This window comes from Ailuropoda melanoleuca, chromosome 16 (genome assembly GCF_002007445.2).
Source record: "Ailuropoda melanoleuca isolate Jingjing chromosome 16, ASM200744v2, whole genome shotgun sequence".
NCBI lineage: Eukaryota > Metazoa > Chordata > Mammalia > Carnivora > Ursidae > Ailuropoda > Ailuropoda melanoleuca.
In genome coordinates this window covers 58,229,702-58,252,563 of record NC_048233.1, presented here as the reverse complement: position 1 = coordinate 58,252,563, position 22,862 = coordinate 58,229,702, and the positions used below count along the sequence as shown (strand labels likewise).

At 40.1% G+C, this 22,862-nt stretch overlaps 1 protein-coding gene across 1 annotated transcript; it reads right to left on the bottom strand.

Annotated features, from left to right (window-relative positions):
* Nucleotides 1–3,026: 3,026 nt before the first annotated feature.
* On the bottom strand, nt 3,027–5,086 carry FIBIN (fin bud initiation factor homolog). The gene has a single exon (XM_011233757.3). It carries the CDS (start codon nt 4,647–4,649, stop codon nt 4,014–4,016), a length of 636 nt encoding a protein of 211 aa, XP_011232059.1. The 5' UTR covers nt 4,650–5,086; the 3' UTR covers nt 3,027–4,013.
* Between the last annotated feature and the right edge of the window lie 17,776 nt (nt 5,087–22,862).

The following is a 22,862-nucleotide window of genomic DNA, read 5'->3' as shown; positions in this document are numbered from 1 at the left end:
CAGGCTCTCCGTGCTGCTTTCATCACACCTGCACAGGCAGGCTCTGCTGGCTGCTAGAAGTGTGGCTTTGGTGGCTGCAGAGGCTCTGCCGGCTGCTAGGAGTGTGGCTTTGGTGGCTGCAGAGGCTCTGCCGGCTGCTAGGAGTGTGGCTTCGGTGGCTGCGGAGGCTCTGCCGGCTGCTAGGAGTGTGGCTTTGGTGGCTGCAGAGGCTCTGCTGGCTGCTAGGAGTGTGGCTTTGGTGGCTGCAAAGGCTAACATGGACTGGTGTCCTTTATCAACAGACTCTCGATAACAGATACCTATGGAATGTTTCTAAGTAGGTATAGGGAAACCTTCACACGGTCAGATTGGGAGAGTGGGGAGTAGTGGTATTTAACAATGCATCACACAGAGAAAGAATCAGCGAGAAATTCTGTAAACATAGGAGCCACTCAGCTTCTGACTGACAGAGGTCAGACATCTGAACTGCTGTAGGACGTCAGCTGACAGGCCTGTAGGGACAATCAATGCTTGCAGTGGACAGCGAGTGGCCCCAGTGGACCCCTAGCCTCCACATTCTTCTTTTATTTGACTATACTTCACCAGATAACCATCAGTTTAAAAAGGGAAAATATAAGGAAGTATGTAAGACATCGCACAGCTCCCACCTCGGGAACATTCCCTAGGCTTTCTGGGCCTCAGTTACCAAAGGAGTCTTAATAATAACTAACATTTATTGAAGATTCATTCTGTGTTAGGTACTGTTCAAAGCACTTGGCATGGAATAATTCCTTTTCTACGATACTTTCCTCACAGTTTGTTGCTAGAATTAAGGGAAGTAACTCAGACTAAGTTCTTAGCACAGGCCCTGAGTTCTCAAAAAAGTTAGCTGTTTTGTTATTTTTATAACTAACTAAAACTTGGGGCGCCTGGGTGGCTCAGTCAGTTAAGTGTCTGCCTTCTGCTCAGGTCATGGTCCCAGGGCTCTGGGATTGAGGCCTGCATTGGGGGGTCCTGGCTCATCGGGGAGTCTGCTTCTCCTTCTGCCTCTCCCCCCACCCCTGGCTTGTGCTCTTTCTCTCACTTGCCCTCTCTCTGAAATAAATAAATATAATCTTTAAAAAAAATAACTAACTAAAAATTATGATGATAAAAAAAAAATGTCTCCCACTCAAATAAAACTCCAAGAGGCTTTTAAAAACTTTTGGTTAGATTAAGTCCCAAGGCTTTGTGATATCCCAAAATTACCCACACCCTAACTCAGTACCTGACACGTGTTAAGTGATTGATAATTATTTATAAAAATTACAAATATCTTAAATTGTATGGATATTTTTGTCAGATTTCTCAGGGAAGAAAGCATGTAGTTTTCTTCATATTCTCAAAATATTATTTCATGGTCTGAGACATAAAGAAGCATTATTGAAAAGAATTTGTCACCTGGTGAGTAAGGAGGTCCTAATAAGCATAACAAGGAAGTGCGGAGGAAAGAGTTGAGTGTGTCTGGCTCCTCCCCATAAGAGGATTTGGAAAAGCCTTGTGATGCTAGCCTTTGGGTTGGTATCTTAAGACAGCTCCCTACCCCCACCTGGAAATTCTCATTTGCCCTCTAGGGCTATTTACATAAGACTCTGTGGGATTACTGGCTGTATGTCTAGCCTTGAATGGATGATTCAATGTCAGATAATTTCGTTCTGGTTTTTCAGGACTCATAGAATGTTTGCCCTGGAAAGAACCTCATACATAATCCGTTTCAGCGTTTTCAAATTTGTAGCAGATGTACCATTGCTCCTCTTTCTGCACCCATGGAAGGCGTCTCTAACTGGGGACAGCCCTCTTTACATCTGTGTCTTTTAAATCCTTCTTAGCCTAATAGTGTATGCAGCCGTTAAGGATTGATCGAAATTAGCATGCACAGGGAAACCAGTTTTCTAACCGTGTCACGTGCTTAATATTCTCCTATTGCAGATGGGGAAATTGAAGAGATGACATCTGATACGTCCATGGATTAGACTTGAGTCCTGTGAAGTGAGTGATAGGAAAGTTTTGAGATATTAAGCGTTGTGACTACAGACTACAATCATGTAAGTGACAGATGTCATCTCCTTTGCCTCTGCTGTTTTTCCCTCATCTTTCATAGAATAAAGAAGGAACCCCTTTTCAACAATCATTTAACTTCTCCCCACACACTAGTAGAGAGGCAGCTAAAAGCAGGCTCCTGAGTGATGCGAAGAAACTACAAACAACTATTTTGAGTACTATTCCGTATGTTGCTCTTTTATATTTTAAACAATGAGGTAGCTATGCAAAGGGTCAGGCCTCGATTCCTTGCAAGGAACACTGTGGGAAAGGTCTGTACTTTAAGAGACATGGAGTTGTTACAACAAGGGTCAGCCATTTTCTGGCCTCAGTTTCCCTTACAGTAATAGGAGGATATATTGGACACATCATAGGAATAGAAAACCGGAATTTTTTTTCATGAGAGAGAAAAAATGCTTCATTGTTGAAGAGTAGATTGTGAACATTTATTTTCCTCTGTGTGTGTGTGTGTGTGTGTGTGAGAGAGAGAGAGAGAAAGGAAAGTATATTTAAGGTGAGAGTGAGGGGCTCAGAAAAGACATGAAATAAAGTGCATTTCCACCTTTTGAAATCATTAGTCAGTAACATAGACCTGGCTTCAAAATTATTAAACATCATTATAGTTCCTATAACTTAGAGTGGAACCCTCCGTCTGCATTATGAAGGCATATAACTTACAAGCCTTGTCATAAACTTTTCCAGTTGTTTCTATGGGAAAAACTGGGAAACATGGAGTTTTTAGGCAGACCAGCAGAGATCAACTTCTGGCAAGACCTAGATTTTTTTCTTTTGAGGATGGTAAGGGTGGCCAGGGAAGGGAGGATTGCCAAATACGTAGCCATCCCTCTGTCTTTTTTATCATATACTCTGAGTAAACTGGCTTAAGTCCCACCCTTCTCCTTCCTCTTGCACTGTACTCCTTTTTGCAATATGAAAGTTATGGATATCAATTAGAAAATAAGCCAGTATTATACGAGAACATATTTATTGGCTGAATAATAAAACTTAGTGAAGAAGCTATTAGAATTAGAAGCCCCCTACTGGAAGTACAAGTTTCCAATACGCAAACAGAAGCAAAACCCCCAAACCCAGAACAAATACATTGGTAACCTACATCATCGGCATTTGGGGGTGTGTTCAAACAATCTAGCTACTTTTTTGTTATGGACTGTAGCTCTGGGGACACGGGCATACAATTAGAGACACAACAAATCAGCTTAGCAACATGAGTGTGCACCCACCACAAAGCTTGGACTTCTTAAATGTAGCCACTTCAACTTACACTCACAGAGGCACCTCAGACACTTCCCTGCAAAGGACGATTTGCATATAGTTTTTAGGCAATACTCTTACAAAAAAACAAAAACGCGAAAAACAAACAAAAAACCCCAAAACTAAAAACAAAACCTTGGAGACCATGGTTAATAAATAAGAGAGAAAAGGAGAAGAAGAAACTGGCGACTTCCATCCGCTGGCAGGCAGACTGAGCAGCACCTCAGACCTCATCTGAAAAACAGACAACTGACAGCTTTCAGAGCCCAAGAGCGAAGGCTGAAGGCAAAAAGGAACTCTGCACTATCCTCTCTGAGTATTTTCACATAATCTCCAGGGTGGGGAAATTTAATCACTCCCTACTGCATACACTGTGTCCTTCTAGATGTGGCTGAAACAGGTGTCTCTGCAGAGTTACAAAGTCCTCTAGGAAAGGCAGGAGGCATGGCTTTACGTTGTTCTTTCCAAGTAACAAATCAATAGCAATCCCATAAATAAGGTACAAAAATGAAACAACTCGACTCTCACTTTTTTCCTTTAAAGATGGCTTCAGATCATTCTCCAAGTGCAATTCCAGATATAAAAAATAATAAGTAAAAGGGAAATGTTAGCCCTGTCTTCTGTCCCCACCCGCCACAATCGGGCTGACTGGATGCCCTCTCCCTGGCAGGGTGCCCTTCCACCTACACTTTAAGATAATCATTTTTCAGCCGACCTAGCCGGGTCCCATGGCTCCTGATGGTGAGGGCCAGCAGCTCGTATTTGTCCCTGAGCCCCACAGAGATGTCAAGCGTTTCTTTCAGCAGGGACCTGGTGTGGACCAGCATCCCCAAGAAGTCCTCGTTGAGTCTGCTCTCTTGCCGGCTGTCCTGTTCCTGGCCCTGCTTAAATTTGCTTTCCAGCTCAGTGAGGGACTTGTCCGAGTTGGAGTAGGCATCCCCGATCTGGTGGGACTCCCGCCGCAGGTACTTGCCATAGCTCTCTTCCCCGTCCAGGTCGTAGGAGATGCTCTTACTGATGCCCTCCAGGACACGCCCAGCATCCTCCACCTGGCGGCCCAGCACGGTGAACTCTTCCCGAAGGGTGAGGCTCAGCAGACTGCTGGCCTGGCTCCCCTCCCCCTGGGAGCAGCGCCGGTGGTCACTCACCCTGAAGAGCAGCTGGCACTTCTCGGGGTCATCATTCTCTTCATAGTCCCCATCGGGCACGAAGTAGTGGTGCAGAGTCCCGTTGGACATCTCCGGGTAGAGAGGGCCATCGAAGTAGCCCTGACACAGGTGGCAGAAGACACCCATCCAGAGGAACTTCACGAATGCCATCCTGGATAGTCAGGATGACCGGGGACCCCTGGAGAAGACTGTTCGCCCAGGCACGCAGAAGGGGGTCCCCTTGGGAGTCACTGCCTCCCCAAGACGGCGACAGCCTCAGTCCCCGCCGGCTTGCTGCACCCTGGCCCGCCCTCCCCAGCAGGCTTCATGTGGCTGTGTCAACAGCCCGGGTCGCACGGCCACGCGGCGCAGGATGCACCCTGGCTCCGCGTTCCTGCGCTCCAGGCTGGAACTCAGCCTGCTCTTTCCCGGTGGAGGCGAGGCAGCAGGAGCAGGGGCAGGAGAGGGAAACCCTCCTCCAGGGTTCTGTTGCTCCACTCTCTCTCCGAGGTCCCCCTTGCTCCTGAAAGACGGAGCCTGTGGCTACAGGGAAAGGCTCTTGCTTTCTGATAGGATTTCAACTTCTGGACTGGGTGGGAATGTGGAGCTTTTCCTTTGGCTAATGATATCCTGAGGATCTCTCTGCTCTCAAATTACAGCTGGTTTCGTCACTTGGAAGCCAGGGAACAAGTTTGGAAAGAAACCTCTCACCAGGTCTCTGTTATTAAAGGTACAGGATCNTGTTTTTTAAAGGTACAGGATTTTTTTTTTTTTTTTTTTTTTTAAAGACTGGAAGGGGGACCTTGCAAAATAGAATTTAGCTTGAAGGAGAAAATGAGAACAGGGTAAATAAAAATCCCACAACAGAAAGACTGATTTGCTATTAACATACTGGGGGGAAGGGGGATTACCCTAGAGAAATACTACGTCACATTTTAAATAAGCACCAGTTCCATTGGATTTGGTAAGCATGTCTGTTTTTATCATTAAAAATTTATCATTGAAAAGTTTGTAACTTCAAAGGCAAATTTGCAGTGTAGGACATGGCAATTTTGTTTGGAAATAGTTAATTAAAAATGTTAATAACAATACGTTGGAAGCAATAGCAATATAGAAAACTGATTAATGCACGGTTGCTACTATGTACAGGAACAAGAGCTGAAAATGGAATTTTGCCAGTTCAATAAGTAAGTGGACAACTGAGATAATTGTTTAATCCTATGAAAAACCATCCGTGCTAAGCTTTGTCATGCATCTTTAGCCTAACGCCTTTGCAGCTATTGTCTTTTGAGACACTGAAAAGTTTTTGAAGAATGTAGGGTTGGCACTATTATCTTCATTTTCCAGATGGACAAACCAAGGGACACGATAGGAAACAAATTGTAATCACAAAGTTAGATTGTAGTGGAGCCAGCACAGTCTTTTCTTTTTTTTTTTTTTTTTTTTTAAAGATTTTATTTATTTATTCAACAGAGATAGAGACAGCCAGCGAGAGAGGGAACACAAGCAGGGGGAGTGGGAGAGGAAGAAGCAGGCTCCCAGTGGAGGAGCCTGATGTGGGGCTCGATCCCATAACGCCGGGATCACTCCCTGAGCCGAAGGCAGACGCTTAACCGCTGTGCCACCCAGGTGCCCCAGCACAGAGTCTTTTCATTTAATTTAGAAAAACAAAAAAAATTTTTTTCACCAGGCCATTTTAGTTTCTGATCTATGAGTTAATTAGCAAATTGCCATCCATCAGGCCAATTCATCTGTCCAAGAAATGTTTATCGAGCACTTATTATATGCTAGAGTTATTTTAGTTACTGCTACCAGAGCTGTGGAAAAAAATGGAGGTGAATACTTGCCCTCTTGGGGCTTACGTTCTAGGAAAAGATTAGAAAATTAAACGAATATAAAGAAGATACATTGCATGTTGACAGTGATAGGATTGGAGAGAAGACAGGAAAAGGATGGGAAAGTGGAGGCCGCTTTCCTATTTTGGTAGTTATTTCCTTTCGGCCTTGAAATGTAACTGAAATACTCATGTGATCTGCCTGTGTTAGTACTTATCTTCCTCTCCAAGTCATAAGGGACTGGTGTCATTCAGAGCTACAGTGCCATACAGTTCTGGGATTGTCATACTTGATACTGTCACTTTCTGACATAAACAACCCAGACTCGTGGATAGATGAGAAGTCTGGTTAAGTAACTGGGTATTTTGTCACTGTGGTGCCACATGGCTAGATTTTTTGAGACATGTTGACTGCACATTTTAGTTCTTATCCAGATATTTGGCATCGTAAAAACATGGACAAAAGGAGTTTTCTTAGCAATTATGCTAACAAAAAAGATGATGACTTATTTTCACTGCATTCTAGCAGAAAACTACCACCTTCTCCATTGGAGAGACTGGACTGTTGGACTCAAGAGCCATATTACTTCATTCTTTTTTTTCTGGGACACTCACAAATGACAACAGATGGATTCAAATTGGCCATTTGGCCAAAGAAGGGAAGAGGAATTTACTCGGATTCACTCCACTTCTTGCACAATCCCTCCCTGACTTACCAACCAATTCAATTAAGCAAACCTAAATTAAGCACTTATTACTACTTGCCCCCTACTCTGTGCAGGGCACAATGTTAAGTTAGCTATGGCTACAAAGATGTGCAGTAAGAAGTTTCAGCCTACAAAGAGTTTGCTCTCTAGTTAACGAGTCAGGCATATATGCACAAACACTCATGATATGAATGGCTAAGAGTATTTACTTTTCCTACAATTACCCCATCTAAAGATATAAACTCCATGTCATGTATCAGGAAGGCATCACTTTGGTACAAGTAACTGAAAGTCTAATTCAATCACACTGAAGTCAAAAAGGAATTCACTGACTTACAGAATGTCTGTAATTAGGTTTTCAGTCTGCTCCTGGTCCAGAATCTGGTTTTTCTTTCATCATTTTTTGGTTCTAGTTCCTCAGCTTAAATTCATTCTCAGATAGGCTTTTTCATTTGTGGTTCCAGGATAGTTACAAGTGTCTTCTGGAGCTACAAACTTCCTTGTTCATGTACAGTAGGAATGAAAGGTTATGAATGGCAGGTCCTTCAAATCAGCTTCAGGGGCTATGTTGGTTTGATTTGGACCATGAATTCATCCTTGAACCAGGCTGACTGTAGTCAGAGGTTTGGGAATGGCCACTGTGCTTGAGACAATAAGGGCCCTGTTCTGCAGCTGAAGGCAAGGTACCACGCAAACTACATGGATGAAAAACTCAAGGTCTTATTTATGAAGGGGACAGTATGAGAATGGATTCTGGGGAAGTAACTACAAATATTCCCCTGACCCCATGCATTTGTCTTTATTAACTGCTTCTGAAAGACACTAGCACTCCTATAGTTGTGTGCAGTCAACTATTTAACAGGTGGCTCTATGGGAGAAAAAAGCTCTTTGTAGCATTTGCTGGTTTCCATGGTGTGCATACACTCACCATGCCCGGGTCACTGAATGCAGAGTTAGGAAGATTGTGCAATGACACACCGTTATAAAGCATTTCCATCACATAGATTTGTAAGATCCAGATAACCCCAAGGGCATAGAAAATAGTAAAATAATTACAAAGTGATGAGTTTTACATATGCATTCCCTTTATTTTAATATAATTTATTTAATTACAAGTTTAAATAACATAATTTTCAATAATCTATGTTTAACAACTGACTTGCAAAATTCCCAAAAACCTAACAATTAGTTCTCATGAGCCAGTGTTAGTTAGCTCCAGTGTGCCATGGCTTTTTGCACTAAACTCTTCATCTTGTTCCTTTTTAAAAGTTATTTATTTATAAGGTCTTCATATGTGTTCAGTCCCATCTTGGGCTGATCTACTAGAGTCAGAGTTAAGGTGGGCTTCTAACGATGGGCCTGAAGTAAATGGAGCCAGAGGAAATGTCCAAACCCAGCTATACAAGACAGGACTTGGAGGAGAAAAATCGAGAAGTACCATCTGCTGATAGGGACACCAGTTGAGTCTAGGGCTGAAAACTAGAGATGAAGTCAAAGGGCAGGAACTGGGTAAATTTAAGCAGTGGCAGGAGTCATGGAAGTAGAGAAGCACCCTCACCCAGTACCGCGGCTTATTTGCAATCTTTGCCATGCAGAGCCAGCAGGGTTGGCCAGCTTACAGTTTGTGTATCCTTTCTTCTTTTCAGGGCACTTTAAAATCTTGTTGTTCCTTTGGTCCAGTTACTACTTCAGAGAGGGAAGCAGGAAATCAGGCTGGCACCATGAGCCTGAAGACCTATAAGATTTCTTAAGCTCCATGATTTCCCCTGCCAAAGATTTTTGTGATCCCGAGACTGTTTCTAATTATGATAATAGTGGAATTTGTATAAACAAAGAGGCTTGTATGAGATGAGGTCCCACTATGCAGTAGACTATGTAGTCTAGAAACCCAAAAGGTGTCTCTGGAAAGTGGAAGCTCTCACTCTCAACAGCTCCCCTCCCCCAGACTATCAGGCTGAATCCCTAGACCATGTCAGAAAAGAGAAAAGTACAAGGGAGTTATCTTGGACCAGAGTAGAGGTTCTGGGATGGGAAAAGAGAGAAAAGGAAGACAAAGTGGGAAGATAAGAAAGCCCCAGTATTTAGCAGTTTGGGTATTATTTTATCAATTAACAGGTAATCACTAGCATTTATTGAGCAACCATTGTTTACAGAGGGTGGGAGGAGAAAGGAAAAGAATTGGATGAGTAAGAAAGAAAAGGGAACTAGGAAAGGTAGAAAGGTAGCAATGAAAGAAGGAAGAAAAGATGGAAGAAAAGAAGAGAGAGTGGAATAAATTTTGTTGATCTAATCTCCTGCTTGTCACATTAACTCAGTGAAGTGGTTATTATTTTCTATAAGAACGTTGGTTTGGGCAATTCTTAACAAGAGCAATCACAAAGTTCCCATGACATATAGGCAATACAACACACTCGGGAAAACATAATGAGAATGCTTACAAGGCAATAAGTATAATGTGGGAAGAGAGTCTGATCAGTTCTCCCAGTCTATCTCCGTTAGTGAGAATAGGCTATGACATTCTGCAGTAACAAATATCACCGACAAGCTAACACCAAATTCAAGTCCATTGCAAGTCAGGGTGACTGAGTAACTCTCCTCTATGACTTAGTTATAATGGCATTTCCTCTAAAAGCCCTTCCTTGATTTCCCAATTTTAATTAGTTCTCCCTTTCAGTTCCTTTTGTACCATTCTGTTTTTTCCCTTATGGCACTTTCCATTGTTCATAATTGTCCATTAATTTATGTATTTGTTTGTTCTAGATTTGTCTCTCCAGCTTGATTTATACTTGATTTCTACAGAAAGATAGGAGCTGTGCTCCCCTCTATCTCCCAAGTGCCTAATACAGTCATAGGAAGTGCTTAGTGAATATATGTTAGCACCTTAGGTGAAGTTGGTCACTTCCTATTTAGTGTTTTGACAAGATGTTTTTTGCAACTAGTGTTTCTTTTTCTTTTCTTTTTTTAAAATTTAAATTCAATTAATTACATATAGCTTATATTATAGTTTCAGAGGTAGTTTTATATACAGTTTATAACATGTATTGTATATTAGTAGTTTCAGAGCTAGGTTTAGTGATTCATCAGTTGCACTGGAGTTAATGTTTCAATGGTACTTTTTCTTTTTTCTTCTGTTATGTGTGTTGCATTGTACTGGATTATCTATGAACTAGTTTGTCTCCTCCACTTGACTGTGAATTCCTCAAGGATAGGGATGTATTTTATTTAACTTTATATTCTCTGTGATTAGCACAGAGCCAAGCATATAGTGAGAGCCAAATATTTGTTGTTGTGATAGTTAAACTGTAGAATTTAAGGAATTCTATTATTTAATGATGGTCAGATAATCTATCTATTTGAATACATATTTTGTCTGGCCAACAGTCAGCCAGTGATGTCTCACACTTAATCTGGCAGGAGAGAAGGGAAAAAAATCCTGCAAGTTCCAATATTTAGAACATTCAGAAGGGAGTATCACTCAGAAGAGTGACTTTTGACCCATCCTGAGTAAACTATGCAGCAGTCTGTACATATGGTCCTAGAGTGTCCTGGTTTGTAAACTACAGAAGCATCAGACCACCCTGCAGAGTAATTTGCTATTTTCCTGGTGAAGATTTTCACTTTACTGCTATTGGAAGTACATGTCCTGGGTTATAATCCAGCTATAGGTTAGAGAAGAATCAAACCTCGTTTGTTTCCCCTCTTTGAGCTCATCATTTTAATTATATTTTCCCTCATTATTTTAAATATAAAGACCAATAGAACTGGGGAAGATGAGAAAAGGCGGGAAGATAGAGTAAGAGAGAGGACATACCAGTTTCACTTTGATTCTGCAAGCACTTTGTTCAGCAACCACATGGGAAACAAGGAGGAGCAGAAGCTGCTGTACAATCTGTTGAGTTAGGCGGACATGGGGTGTGAAGAGTCTGCAGATGGAAGTATACAGTGAGGATCAGATGAGAGGGCCCTGCAAAGACTGTGATGATTTGACAAAGTGAAACTCACATCAGAGCTTGGGAACAGGACAAGTGTCATGAGATTTTTAGGCCAAGAGCCACTGACTGAGGTTACTGAGAAACAATGGGGCTGAGTCAGTCTCCTTATTCAAGGAACTCTGCTAGTTCTGGTCTTAATAAAACTTACAAAGGAGTCTACTAAATGGCCAAACAGATACCCTTCAGAAATCAGTTAGGGTGGGGAGTGGAGGGATGTGGCAGAATTAGTAATAGCATTTCACTTTCTTTGTCAGAAAATAGGAACGTCTTCCATGCTTGTGTTTCTTGGTCCTTGGCTGCCTTTTTTTCAAGATTTTTGAGATTTAAAAATTGTCTTGCAGTGAAAAAGTCCTTGATTATGTTTTGAATCCAAATCCAAATTCAGTTTTTAATTCTAAAGAAATGCAGTTGGAAAAGGATGATGGGGCTATTTTGAACATGAGTCAAAATGGGTTTGTCAGTATTGCCTTTGGGAGGAAAAGTCTGAATGCACTTCAGAAAGCTTATTCACAGATCCTGGTTCCAGGCTGGACCCAATTTCCTCCACTCCTTATTTTGCAGCTCTGTTTATGCTGCCTAATGAACACTGACACTTATCTCACTCCTGTTACCTACTCCTCATTAGGCCCTTTTTGCTGATGACCCTAAACGTCAAAGAGATAGAGGCAGAGAGTAGGCTCATAGAGACATTTGAGATATAACAATTTACTTAAATATGCTCTCTAGGTTTTAAATCTGTTTAGGGCATGCTCATGTTTAAACTGAGACGCTCTTCAATCTGACCTAGCTCAGAGTAGGTGCTCAGCAAATACTTGTTGTTGGAAGTTATTAAGCCAACGATTATAAGTGAGGTTATCAACTTAATACTGACTATATGCTTTGAACCACCGACACGAGAGAGCTCAATGGGACAGACTTAAGACACAATTCATTAGTGCGGTTAAGGCTCTCCAACAGGGTCTAGATTGCATCACTAAAGATTCTTTGGGTGGGGGAAATATACTCTTCTGCTGATGACCTTTTCTGGCAAAGTTTTTGTTCATAATAAACTGCTTTTATTTTGTCAGGAGTGAGTCTGGGTCACAGTCTGCCTTGTCTTGAGCTCTGCAAAGAACAAATAGCTAATAACACAATGTAAAGATCCATAAAAGGAAAGTATGGTATATTTGGTTACATACAAAAGCATATGTGAAAATTGTTATAGTCATGATTGTGAATTGGGACATTTGCAACACATTTTGATAAGAAATGTTTAATATTCTTAGTGTATATTGAGTTCTATGAACCCAATCAGAAAAACACCAGAACCTCAGAAGTTAAATGAGCATGTGACATGAGTAGGCAGTTTTCAGTAGAGAAAACTACATTCCTATTTAACGTATATAGTATGTAACCTTGTAAGTAATAAAAAAACCAGAAATGAAAAAAACAATGAGATAGTATTTGCACTAATATTAGTATAAAATAGTTATACTTCTTAATGCTATAAAGACATAGAAAGACAAGTGTTCTCATATATTGAAAATGGAGATATTAATGGGTTTGACCTTTCTGCAAACCAATATGGTTTCTTGTACTGAGAGATTTAAAATTTTTCATATCGTTGGACCCAGTAATTTTGCTTCTAGAATATATGTCAGAAACATAAATCCATACAGAAATACGTAGAAAGATTTATAAACAAAGACATCCACTGCTGCATTGTTTTTAAGAATAGAAAGGTAGAAACAAGCAAAATCTCCCAAAGAGGGGGGAAAAAATAAACTAAATGCATAGTGTACCCTTATGTTGGAAAGATTTTACATCTTTTGAAAATTAAATTTTTTGTTAAGATTTATATGGGGGGGTAGGGGCAAAAGGAGAGGGAAAGAGAAACTTAAGCAGACTCCATGCTGAGTGTGGAGCCTGACATGGGGCTCTATTTCTTGACCATGATATCATGACCTGAGCCAAAACCAAGAGTAGGACGCTTAGCTGACTGCACCACCCATGCGCCCCTGAAAATTAAAGATATTTTTAATAAAATGAGAAAGAATTGTGATGCAATACTATATGAAAAATGATTAATAAGAAAACAATAAAAACAATACACAGCCAAGATGATAATATGGCGGAAGGTAGCATGCTTACTTCTATGACAGTAATAGCTATGTTATTTTTTAATTTGGCCTACCTTTCTCACATTTTCCATAATAGGGTATAGTATGAGATTTAGAAAGAAACAAAGAAAGGAAAATAGTACTGAGAGGTTGAAAATCTCGGGCTACATTCTAAAAGCACCTTCCTCACAGAGCTCCTGACTTTACATTCTTTAGGCAGAAAGCTTCTCTGACATCCTGATCTTGGGTCTGCAGACAGCAGACATTCATTTGCATTAGTCTCCTAAACCACTTGGCGCTGGAGTCAGATACCCAAGCACTTTGGATTTGGGAACCTCTGGTAGATTCATTCCACTGTCAAAATAAAAGCACGTTCTATTACTGTGGACTTTGAGGTTAAATTCCCAGATTTTTTGGATCGGAATTTTCATTGCCGGTATTAAAGTTTGGGCTGGAGGGCAAGGTGAGGGGGGATGCAATCCCTATGTGTTGTAGAGAGTTATTTTGTGATAAAGCCTCTATACTTGGGTAGGATTTCCTGCCAGAAATCCTAAAATCCAGGAATTATAGTCAAGCTAAATAATTCAAGACAACTGGATTTTAATTGTTTTCCTTTCTCATGTCCAGGTCCCTTGTATATTTATTAAGACTGCTGCTTCCCAGATTTTGCCTCATACCACCACCTAAATGGAAGGAATTTCTATTAGGTAGCCTCAGAGACTAAATTATATCCTGTTATGTACATGAAAAAAATTAAAAAAATCTACATCATCAGATAATTATCATATTTTTTCTCTTTCATTTCTTTCAATGTAAATGAAGTTTTTTTTTCAGGGATACTTAAACCAAGTTTGAAGATGTGTGGTTGTCTACATGCAAATGTTACAAGGAAAATGGGAGAAAAAGTATAATTTCCCATTCTCAATGAGGAAAAATAAAGAGGGCAGGTTTTAATAAAATATAACAACAAAATTTGTCTTGGTCCTAACACAATTCACTGGAAATATCCTTTGAACTATTTTTTTTAAAGCTGTATAAAAATAAAAATGAAGTTTGGATTTTAAGAAAGTTTAAAAATAAAGCATGTGCTACCAGGGAGGTCTGTCAAGTAACCAAGTAACTGATGATGTTTAGAAAGACTCTTAACTGTATTTAAAAAAAATAGAGAATCCTTTTTCCCCCCAAAGTAGGCCAGTGCCTGGTACAAACTGACAGCAAACTATAATTTATGAATAGTGGAAAGACTTGTGACTTAGAATAACACTGTTGTGACAGCACAGTAATATAATAGGATTGAAGGTATTTAATACAGAGAGAACACAAAATAAAAATGTTCTCAGTCTTAGAGATTTTAGTTAGTATTAGGTATACTGAGCCACTTCACTATGGGGTATGTCACTGGGTCCATGCATGTTTGGAAGATGAACATGGGGCTTTCTGCCCAGGATAAGCCATCTTCCTTTTTTCTCCTCCCAAATGGTTTATTGATAATGGCTTTATCTCAAAAGTAGAAGCCAAGTGGAAAAGGACAAAATGATCCCCAGAGAAGAAAAATATTCCTGTCATGAAGAATATAAACAAGTTTAAAAATAACTAAAAGTGATTTGTCATTAAAAATTTACTTTCCACTTGTAGAATGATTTTTACAGTCTCCAATTAGAGAGAAATATTTCTTATTTTTAACCTCCTGGACCCTCCTTGGCTCAGGTATGGCTACATTCCAAAGCTGCTTGAAGAGAAGAAAGGGATTAGCTTTGGAATGGGGAATTGTCTGTAGCTTGCACTCATGGATACTGAGCTCCAACAGCTGACAGGAAAGAGAAAAATTAAGCGTTCAGATATTAGGTCTATATGAAACCAAACATCAGGCTACTTGGATACATCTAGATTTTAGATACTTGGCAATGTGTAAGCAAAATATTTTTGTGGTTTGCTCTTACTCTAGATATTTTAATACTTTGGGATCTTAGCTTTAGAATCCTAAACATGGAGATGTTTATAGATATTTTAATTTGAGGAAGAAAGACTGTTGATTGAAAAGTGCCATCCCAAATCACCCCAAACAGAATATCATCAGAATATATGAACTCAAATATTACTAGTAAACTTAAGACACTAGAAAAAATATTACAGTATTTTTGCTTCTTGCCAAGATGAAATACAGAAGATGAATATACCCTCCAATCTGAAATGACTAAAACACCTGACATGGTACATTAAATAATAAGAGTTTTCAAGGGGCACCCAGGTGGCTCAGTTGGTTAAGCGTCTGACTTCAACTCAGGTCATGATCTCAGGGTCCTGGGATGGAGCCCTGCATTGTCAGGCTATACGCTCAGTGGGGAGTCTGCTTCTCCCTCTCTCTCCCTCTGCCCCTCCCTCTGCTTGTGCTCTCTCTCTCTCTCTCTCAAATAAATAAATAAAATCTTAAAAAAAAAAGTTTTCAAGACATTGGGCATCAGGCAAGGAGGACGATGACCCCAGAAAGTTGGAAAACCAGAGATAGTATAAGGAAGTGTACACCAGGTGGAGAAATGGGGCTGGAGGTCCAGGGAGGCTAGGTTGGCTAGAGTTCACAGAGCAAGGTAGTGGGGAGGATAGAACCACACAGAGAAGGACCTCCAGATGTCTGTAGAGGGTCTTTCTCAAGTCTTCAGCTGAGTAGTGATCAGCACATGCAGAAAGGAAACTACCAGAAGTGGAGAAAGAACCACTGAAAGGATTAGAGGGAATAATCTCTAGAGCTCACACAGGGCTGAAAGGAGGTCCAGTTGCAACCAGGCAGAGTAGAAAACTTCATTATTGACTGAATGTTAGGTAGATTACATGAAAGAATTTTGCCTCAGTAGTGGGTAAGTATTAGCCATATTCTAAATGCTGCTCTGACCCAGACTAAAAAAGCTTATAAATAAAACTTATAAAGATCAAACTATTTCCAGGTAATGTACCCACATCCCAGAACAAGCTGAGGAATATTTATAAGAATACAAAAATACCTAACGCACAAGTTAAAATTAATAATGTCTAGTATTTAATTCAGTATTACCAGGCATTCCACATCTAGGTAAACAGAACCCATGACGAGGAGAAAAATCAATCAATTGCTACTGAACTAGAATTGACACAGATGATGGAGTTATTAGGCAAAGACATTGAAACGGTTATTATAATTGCTTTCCATTTATTCAAGACACAAGAGGAAAGATTGATGATACTAAGTAGAGACATAGAAAGTATAAAAAAGAAACAAATTGAACTATAGAGATGAAAGTTAGAATGCCTGAGATGTGAAATAAACCCAATTGGATTAAAGGTAGAGATAACTCATGGCAGAAAAAGAGATTAGGGAGTTTGAAGACTTAAAGAATACCCAAAATGAAACACAGAAACACAAAAGACTAAAAAAGCATGAAGACAGCATCAGCGAGCTGTGGAACAACCTCAAACAGCCTTATGTGTATGGAATTGCGGTTCCTGAAGGAGACAAGAAGGATAAACAGAAAGAGTATTTGGAGATACAATGGCCAATATTTTTTCCAAATTTGATTAAAACTATAAACCCACAGATCCAAAAAGCTTAAAAAAACTCAATAAAATAATTGTGAATCAAGCTACTTAAAATGAGTGATAGAGAAAAAACCTGAAAATCAGCTGAAGGAAAAGGACAAATTGTGAAGAGAGGAGCAAAGATAAGGATGGCAGCAGATAAACAATGTAAGCCAGCAGACCGCAGGGAATCTTTAAGTTACTAAAGAAGAAAAGCAAGCAACAACCCCAAAAAACTATCAACCAAGAATTCTGTATCCAGGACAAGTATCTTTCAAAAAATGAAGACAGAGATGTGGCTTCGAAGAAGGATCACTCCTGCCATGAGAACATAAGTCGCCGGACCCACCAGACATACCACAGTATGTAGGGTGTTGGTAGAGTGAGAGGCCAGACATGGTAAGGGCACTAGAAGGTCCACATAAAACTAGCCATTTACCTAGCCACCTTTCCTTCCTTTTTATATGCTTTGGTAGCATGGAAGACTGTGAGGGTCTTGCTGTCCTTCAGTACATCCAGATGCAATGGGCCCCCTCCCACAGCTACTACTGCTATCTTGGCAGGTGTGGGATATTTCTTTAAGGTGTTTTTCATTTTTCTGGGCTGCACCCAAGAAAAAAGGCCCAGGAGTTTTCTACTTTTGGATTGGAGTTTATATTAGGGGTTCTATTGTTTTCCCTTACTCCTACCCCAGGGCTTATTCTTTGGAGTCCAGAATATGTTGGCTTACCAAATTCTGTCTAACTCTTTTACTTTCTCTGAAAATCTTCCTATTTCCTCCAGCCCATAGAAGTTCTGCATATTCTCTCTGTAGTAGGAAACTCTGGTTAGCTTCCTGCAAGTCTGTTGTTTATGCTAGAATCTGAACTATTGGACGCTCAAAAGCTTCAAGTTGAGTGATTTTATTTTTATTTGCATTTCTTTCACTGTGTCCCTTCACAAATAGACTATAGGAGACCAAAAAAATACCACATGTACTCAGGTTATCAATCTGTTAGAATTGCAAATATTTTCTCTTGGCACATTGCTTATGTTTAGCTTTCTTTATTCTGTTATTTCATAGCCAGCTGAGGGTCAGAAGAGTACTCCGTACGTGCATACACATGTGTGCACACCTACAATGAGTTATTAAGGGGAAAGAAGATAACACTCAAGACAAATTTAGATGACGGGCAACGTTTCTCGAGCGCTATCCCTGGTTAAGTTCTTGAGAACCCTCTCTAATGCCTTCTTTGGTATATAGACTTATTCAAAATGGGAGCTTACAGCCCTGGCAGGAAGTTCACTGGGGAAAAATCTATTGAATCATTTCTTGGATTAAACAGGCAAATCAGTCATGTGTCTGAGCCTAGAAGTGTTACCGAAAGTTCTCAGAAGAAAAATCACAGGAGATTACCAAACCTTACTTGAGATGGAAGAAATAGGTAAATGACTGAATTTTCAAATTTTGTTTAATTGCTTGGTCATTGTTGTACATATTATAAAATGGACCCTGATGGTTATGGAACAACTTTAAAAGAGTCAAGTGGCACTGTTTTCTATCAATAAATATTTTTGAGAGAAATGTTTCTAATGTTGCAGAGATATGGCTATAACAATAGCTAACCCTTATCATATTTCATCCATTCTAAAATGTTATCAGCTTTAAGATGTACCATCATTTTGTATACCAAAAGAAAAAAAAAAGACAGTCAATGAAACTATAGCAGAATGCCATCTTATTTTTTAAATAATTTATTGATAAAGTCCTTTTATACTTATTTAAACATTAACTTTTGCCATTTATCCCTTTTTGGCATATATTAAAAGGAAAGTACAAGAGAAATTAACTCCTTTCTTCCCTCCTTCCTCCCTCCCTCCTTCTTTCCTTCCTCCCTCCCTCCTTCTCTTCCTCCTCTCTCCCTCCTTTCCTTCTTTCCTACTTTTCTTCCTTCCTTCCTTCCTTCCTTCCTTCCTTCCTCCTTCCTTCCTTCTTCCTTCCTTCCTTCCTTCCTTCTTCCTTCCTTCCTTCCTTCTTCCTTCCTTCCTTCCTTCCTTCCTTCCCCTTCCTTCCTCCTTCCTTCCTTCCTTCCTCTCTTGTTTTGGTCTTCCTGATCCTATAGCTCTGGAACCTAAGTTCAAAATTGGAAGGAATTTTTTTTTACAAATTCTTGTTTAATACCCTATTACTTGTGCCATGTAAAATATGAATTGGTTATATTAGCTTGTTGTTTCCTTAAGATTCCTTTTACCTCTTCCCGATATCAGTTTATCCTGTCTTCATTTCTACTGCTTGGCGTGTGATAGATGATCTTTTTGTAGATACCTAAGTAAGAAAATGTTAACGGCCTTGTTTACTTGTAGGTACTGATGTCCTTTGGAATTCTGGGATCCAGAGCCAATGGCCAGGAAAGCATTCTTGAGATGTCTTTGGTGCAAAAAGGTGGTTTTATTAAAGCACGGGGTCAGGACCCCTGGGCAGAAAGAGCTGCTGCCCTGGACTGTGAGGAGCAACTGATTATATACTTTGGGGTTGGGGGAAGGAAAGATAAAGGGAAGTTTCCACAAGGATTTTCAAATGCTAAAGAAGACTCCCAGGATTCCGGAGACCTAGCTATTGTCAAGCTAATGTTGTTTTTCCCTCTGGCAAAGCATTAACATTAAGACAGTTGGGAGTTTCCTGGACAAATGTTATACTCTCCCTGCCTCAAGTATCTGTCATGGGCTGCAGGTTATAAGGAAATTTAATTTTACCTGCATTTCTTTCTGCCTTTTTTCTCCACAACAGGAATCTTTCTTAGGTCTTGATTGTTGCTTTGCAAGAAAATATGGAATTTTATGATTTTTCAACAATGATATATGTGTCCTTAATATTAAATGTCACAGTATTACTTTTCTGTGACCTCAAGCATACATTTTAACTTTTGTTTCTATTGGAATCATAGAGCTATCTTTTTAAAAGACATCGGAAAAGCCAATGACACTCAGCACATATACAAACAACAATGCACATACATCAGCTGAAGTGACAATAACGTGGGCATCCATGGTTGAAATCACACAAGCACAAAGAATGACATTTACCTCACTCCCTAGTCAAAGAGACTACACATTGTTCTTTTGTTTTGGGTTGCTCTGAGCCTCATGATAATGATGCTGTAGGGTAGAAATGCCTGGGGGCACTCAGCTGGGCCCATTCTAGTTGGAGCCCTCTCTGACATTTCTTGATTGGAGACAATACTCTTCCTGGACTGACCCTTGTGGTTCTTACCATGATTGCAGAACACACAGTCAGCAACAGCCATCAGGGAACTTTGAAACAACAAAGTTTATTACTCACAAGCCCTAGGGGATGCATAGCACACCCAGGGCCACAGAGTAAGGTAGCAGTAAGAGAAGGGGGTGGGGTAGGGCAAAGACAGAAGGAAAGAGACAGAGAGACAGACTTAGGGTTTTCCAGGTTCACTATTAATTGGTGAATTCATTTATTTATTTTAAAGATTTTATTTATTTATTTGACAGAAAGAGAGACAGCCAGCGAGAGAGGGGACACAGGCAGGGGGAGTGGGAGAGGAAGAAGCAGGCTCCCAGCAGAGGAGCCTGACATGGGGCTCGACCCCAGAACACAGCCCCGCCGGGATCACGCCCTGAGCCAAAGGCAGACACCCAATGACTGAGCCACCAGGCGCCCCGCGGTGAATTTAAAATATAAAAGTGGGACGTAGACCTGGAGAAGGGAAAGCAGGGTTACTCAGACAGGGCTTTTTAAAAGCGGAAGCTCATGGGTGGGGAGGCCTGGCTCTTTGTCTAGCTGTGTAGCTGCCAATGTGTTTATTTGAGATGGAAGTCTTTGAAATGGGTGCCTGACAACCAAAGCTTAATGTCAAGCACTGACACTACAATAAAAAAAGCTAATGGTCAGGCATTTGCACTATGCACCTATTGTAAGACACTTCCTAATTTCAGAGCTGTTAAAGCATTACTGAAAATGCATTTTGGAACTCAAAAAATGCAACATTGAGCATTTATAACTGCCTATGTGCTTTACATAGCACTTATGTAATCACTGCCAATCAGGATTACCATTTTTCATCTCTATTTTGCAGATGCGGGAATTGAAGCTCATAGAGGTATACGACTTGCCCGGGTCATAAAACTGGTAAATTGAGGAACTTAGATTTTAACATAGATCTGCCTGATAGGAACACCTGAGTCCCTTACCACTGAGCTAAACTTGCTTTGGGGACTGGACTGAGGAAATCTAAGGCTGCTTTAAAGTTAGTGTGGCTCTCCAAAATCACTTAGACATTATTTTTGTTCTAAATTATTTGCTTGCTCTCAAAGCAAACTTCATTGTGTGATTTAGAGAAAGTATTTGCTATGCATTTGTAGAATGAATAAAAGCTGTTGTAATCTGTTCTGAGGATTGATTGAAAAGACTTGTAATGGGAACTTACTTTCAAAAAGATGCATGCAAAAGTCCATATAGTTTGGATAACTCCAGGGTCCAACAGTGTTATCCATTACCGCTATATTAAAATGTATTATATACCACTTGAAAGGTATTACTTGACAGTCAACAAATAATAGACCATTTTATGATCATCCTTATTTCTAATTATATTTTTTTCTGTTTGGCTATTATACCAAAGGCAGTGAGCATAGATTCTCATGCTCAAAATGGAGTGAATTGGGCAAAGGAGAAGAGCAGAGTGAAAGGGAGAGCCACATTCACTTGTCAGACCACATGCATTTCTGGGAGGCCAGGGCCAGATGTGGTGCAAGAAACTGTTATTCATTAAAGACCTAAGGGTTATGCATCCTCTTTTCCTTCTTTAACCCAGTACTAAAGAAAAGAGGTGTTAGGGGCTTTCTAACACAAATCTTTGCATTGAGAATCACATGCTCTCTTCCAGCCACATCCCCACCCACTGGTAGAACCCAGGAATGTACCTGCAAACAAGTAACATCTTTTAGCAATACCAAGTCCCCATTTATCATTTCTCAGCTCTTTCTTAGGGCTCAATTAAATAGGGTCTATTCTGGGGTTTGCACAATACAGATTGGGTTAAAGTCTGGAGAGATTTTCTTCAATACGAAATATATGGTAAATTACTTGTGTTTTATATGTAGTGTAATACTAAACAGCTTGAGTTTTCTTATGTTATTCTATGGAGTCAGCAAATCATAGAATCTTATGGCTAGGAGGTTTCTTAGATATTATCTAATCTAACTCTCAATGCAGCAGAGGAAAATTCTCAATCATATCATTAGCAAGTGCCCACTGATGCCTGTTGGAATTTCTCCGGTAATGGAGAAAAAAGCAGTTAATTCCATTATCAGAAAGTGTTTATTTATGCTGAGCTGAGCTTTGTATTCTGCGGTGATCCATCTGTTGGTATTAGTGTTCCCCTGTATTATATCACGTCTTCTTCTTGCTTAGACATATTCGCACTGGACATGTTAGTTAATTTTTCTTTTTCGTTTAAACCCTCCTGCTCATTGAGCAACAGATGATCAAGTTAAGAGCAAAGAGTTGACCCAGGAAGAATTTGAACCAAGGGATATTGGAGACCATGCCTGATCATAGAGCACTTCACAGTGGATCCCCAGGATTTACAGTGTTAAAGTCAGTGAGGTCTACTATAGAGAAAACAAAACCCAAACGAAAGGACTAACTGTACCTTGAATCATCATGAAGAAAAGGTAAAATTGATTGGTATAGAGAAAAGAGGCTGTCAGGTAGAATTAATACTGCTTTCTATTATTTTATTTTATTTTATTTTTAATGATTTTTTTATTATATTATGTTAGTCACCATACAGTACATACCCGGATTCCGATGTAAAGCTCGATGATTCATTAGTTGTGTATAACACCCAGGGCACCATGCAATACGTGCCCTCCTTACTACCCATTCACCGGTCTATCCCATTCCCCCACCCCCCCTCCCCTCTGAGGCCCCCAGTTTGTTTCTCATAGTCCATAGTCTCTCATGTTTCATTCCCCCTTCTGATTACCCCCCTTTTCTTTATCCCTTTCTTCCCCTACCGATCATCCTAGTTCTTATGTTCCATAGATGAGAGAAATCATATGATAATTGTCTTTCTCTGCTTGACTTATTTCACTTAGCATTATCTCCTCCAGTGCCGTCCATGTTGCAGCAAATGTTGAGAATTCGTTCTTTCTGATAGCTGAGTAATATTCCATTGTATATATGGACCACA

Coding starts and splice junctions, on each gene's coding strand:
- FIBIN (XM_011233757.3), bottom strand. CDS start 4,649: ATGGCATTCGTGAAGTTCCTCTGGATGGGTGTCTTCTGCCACCTGTGT.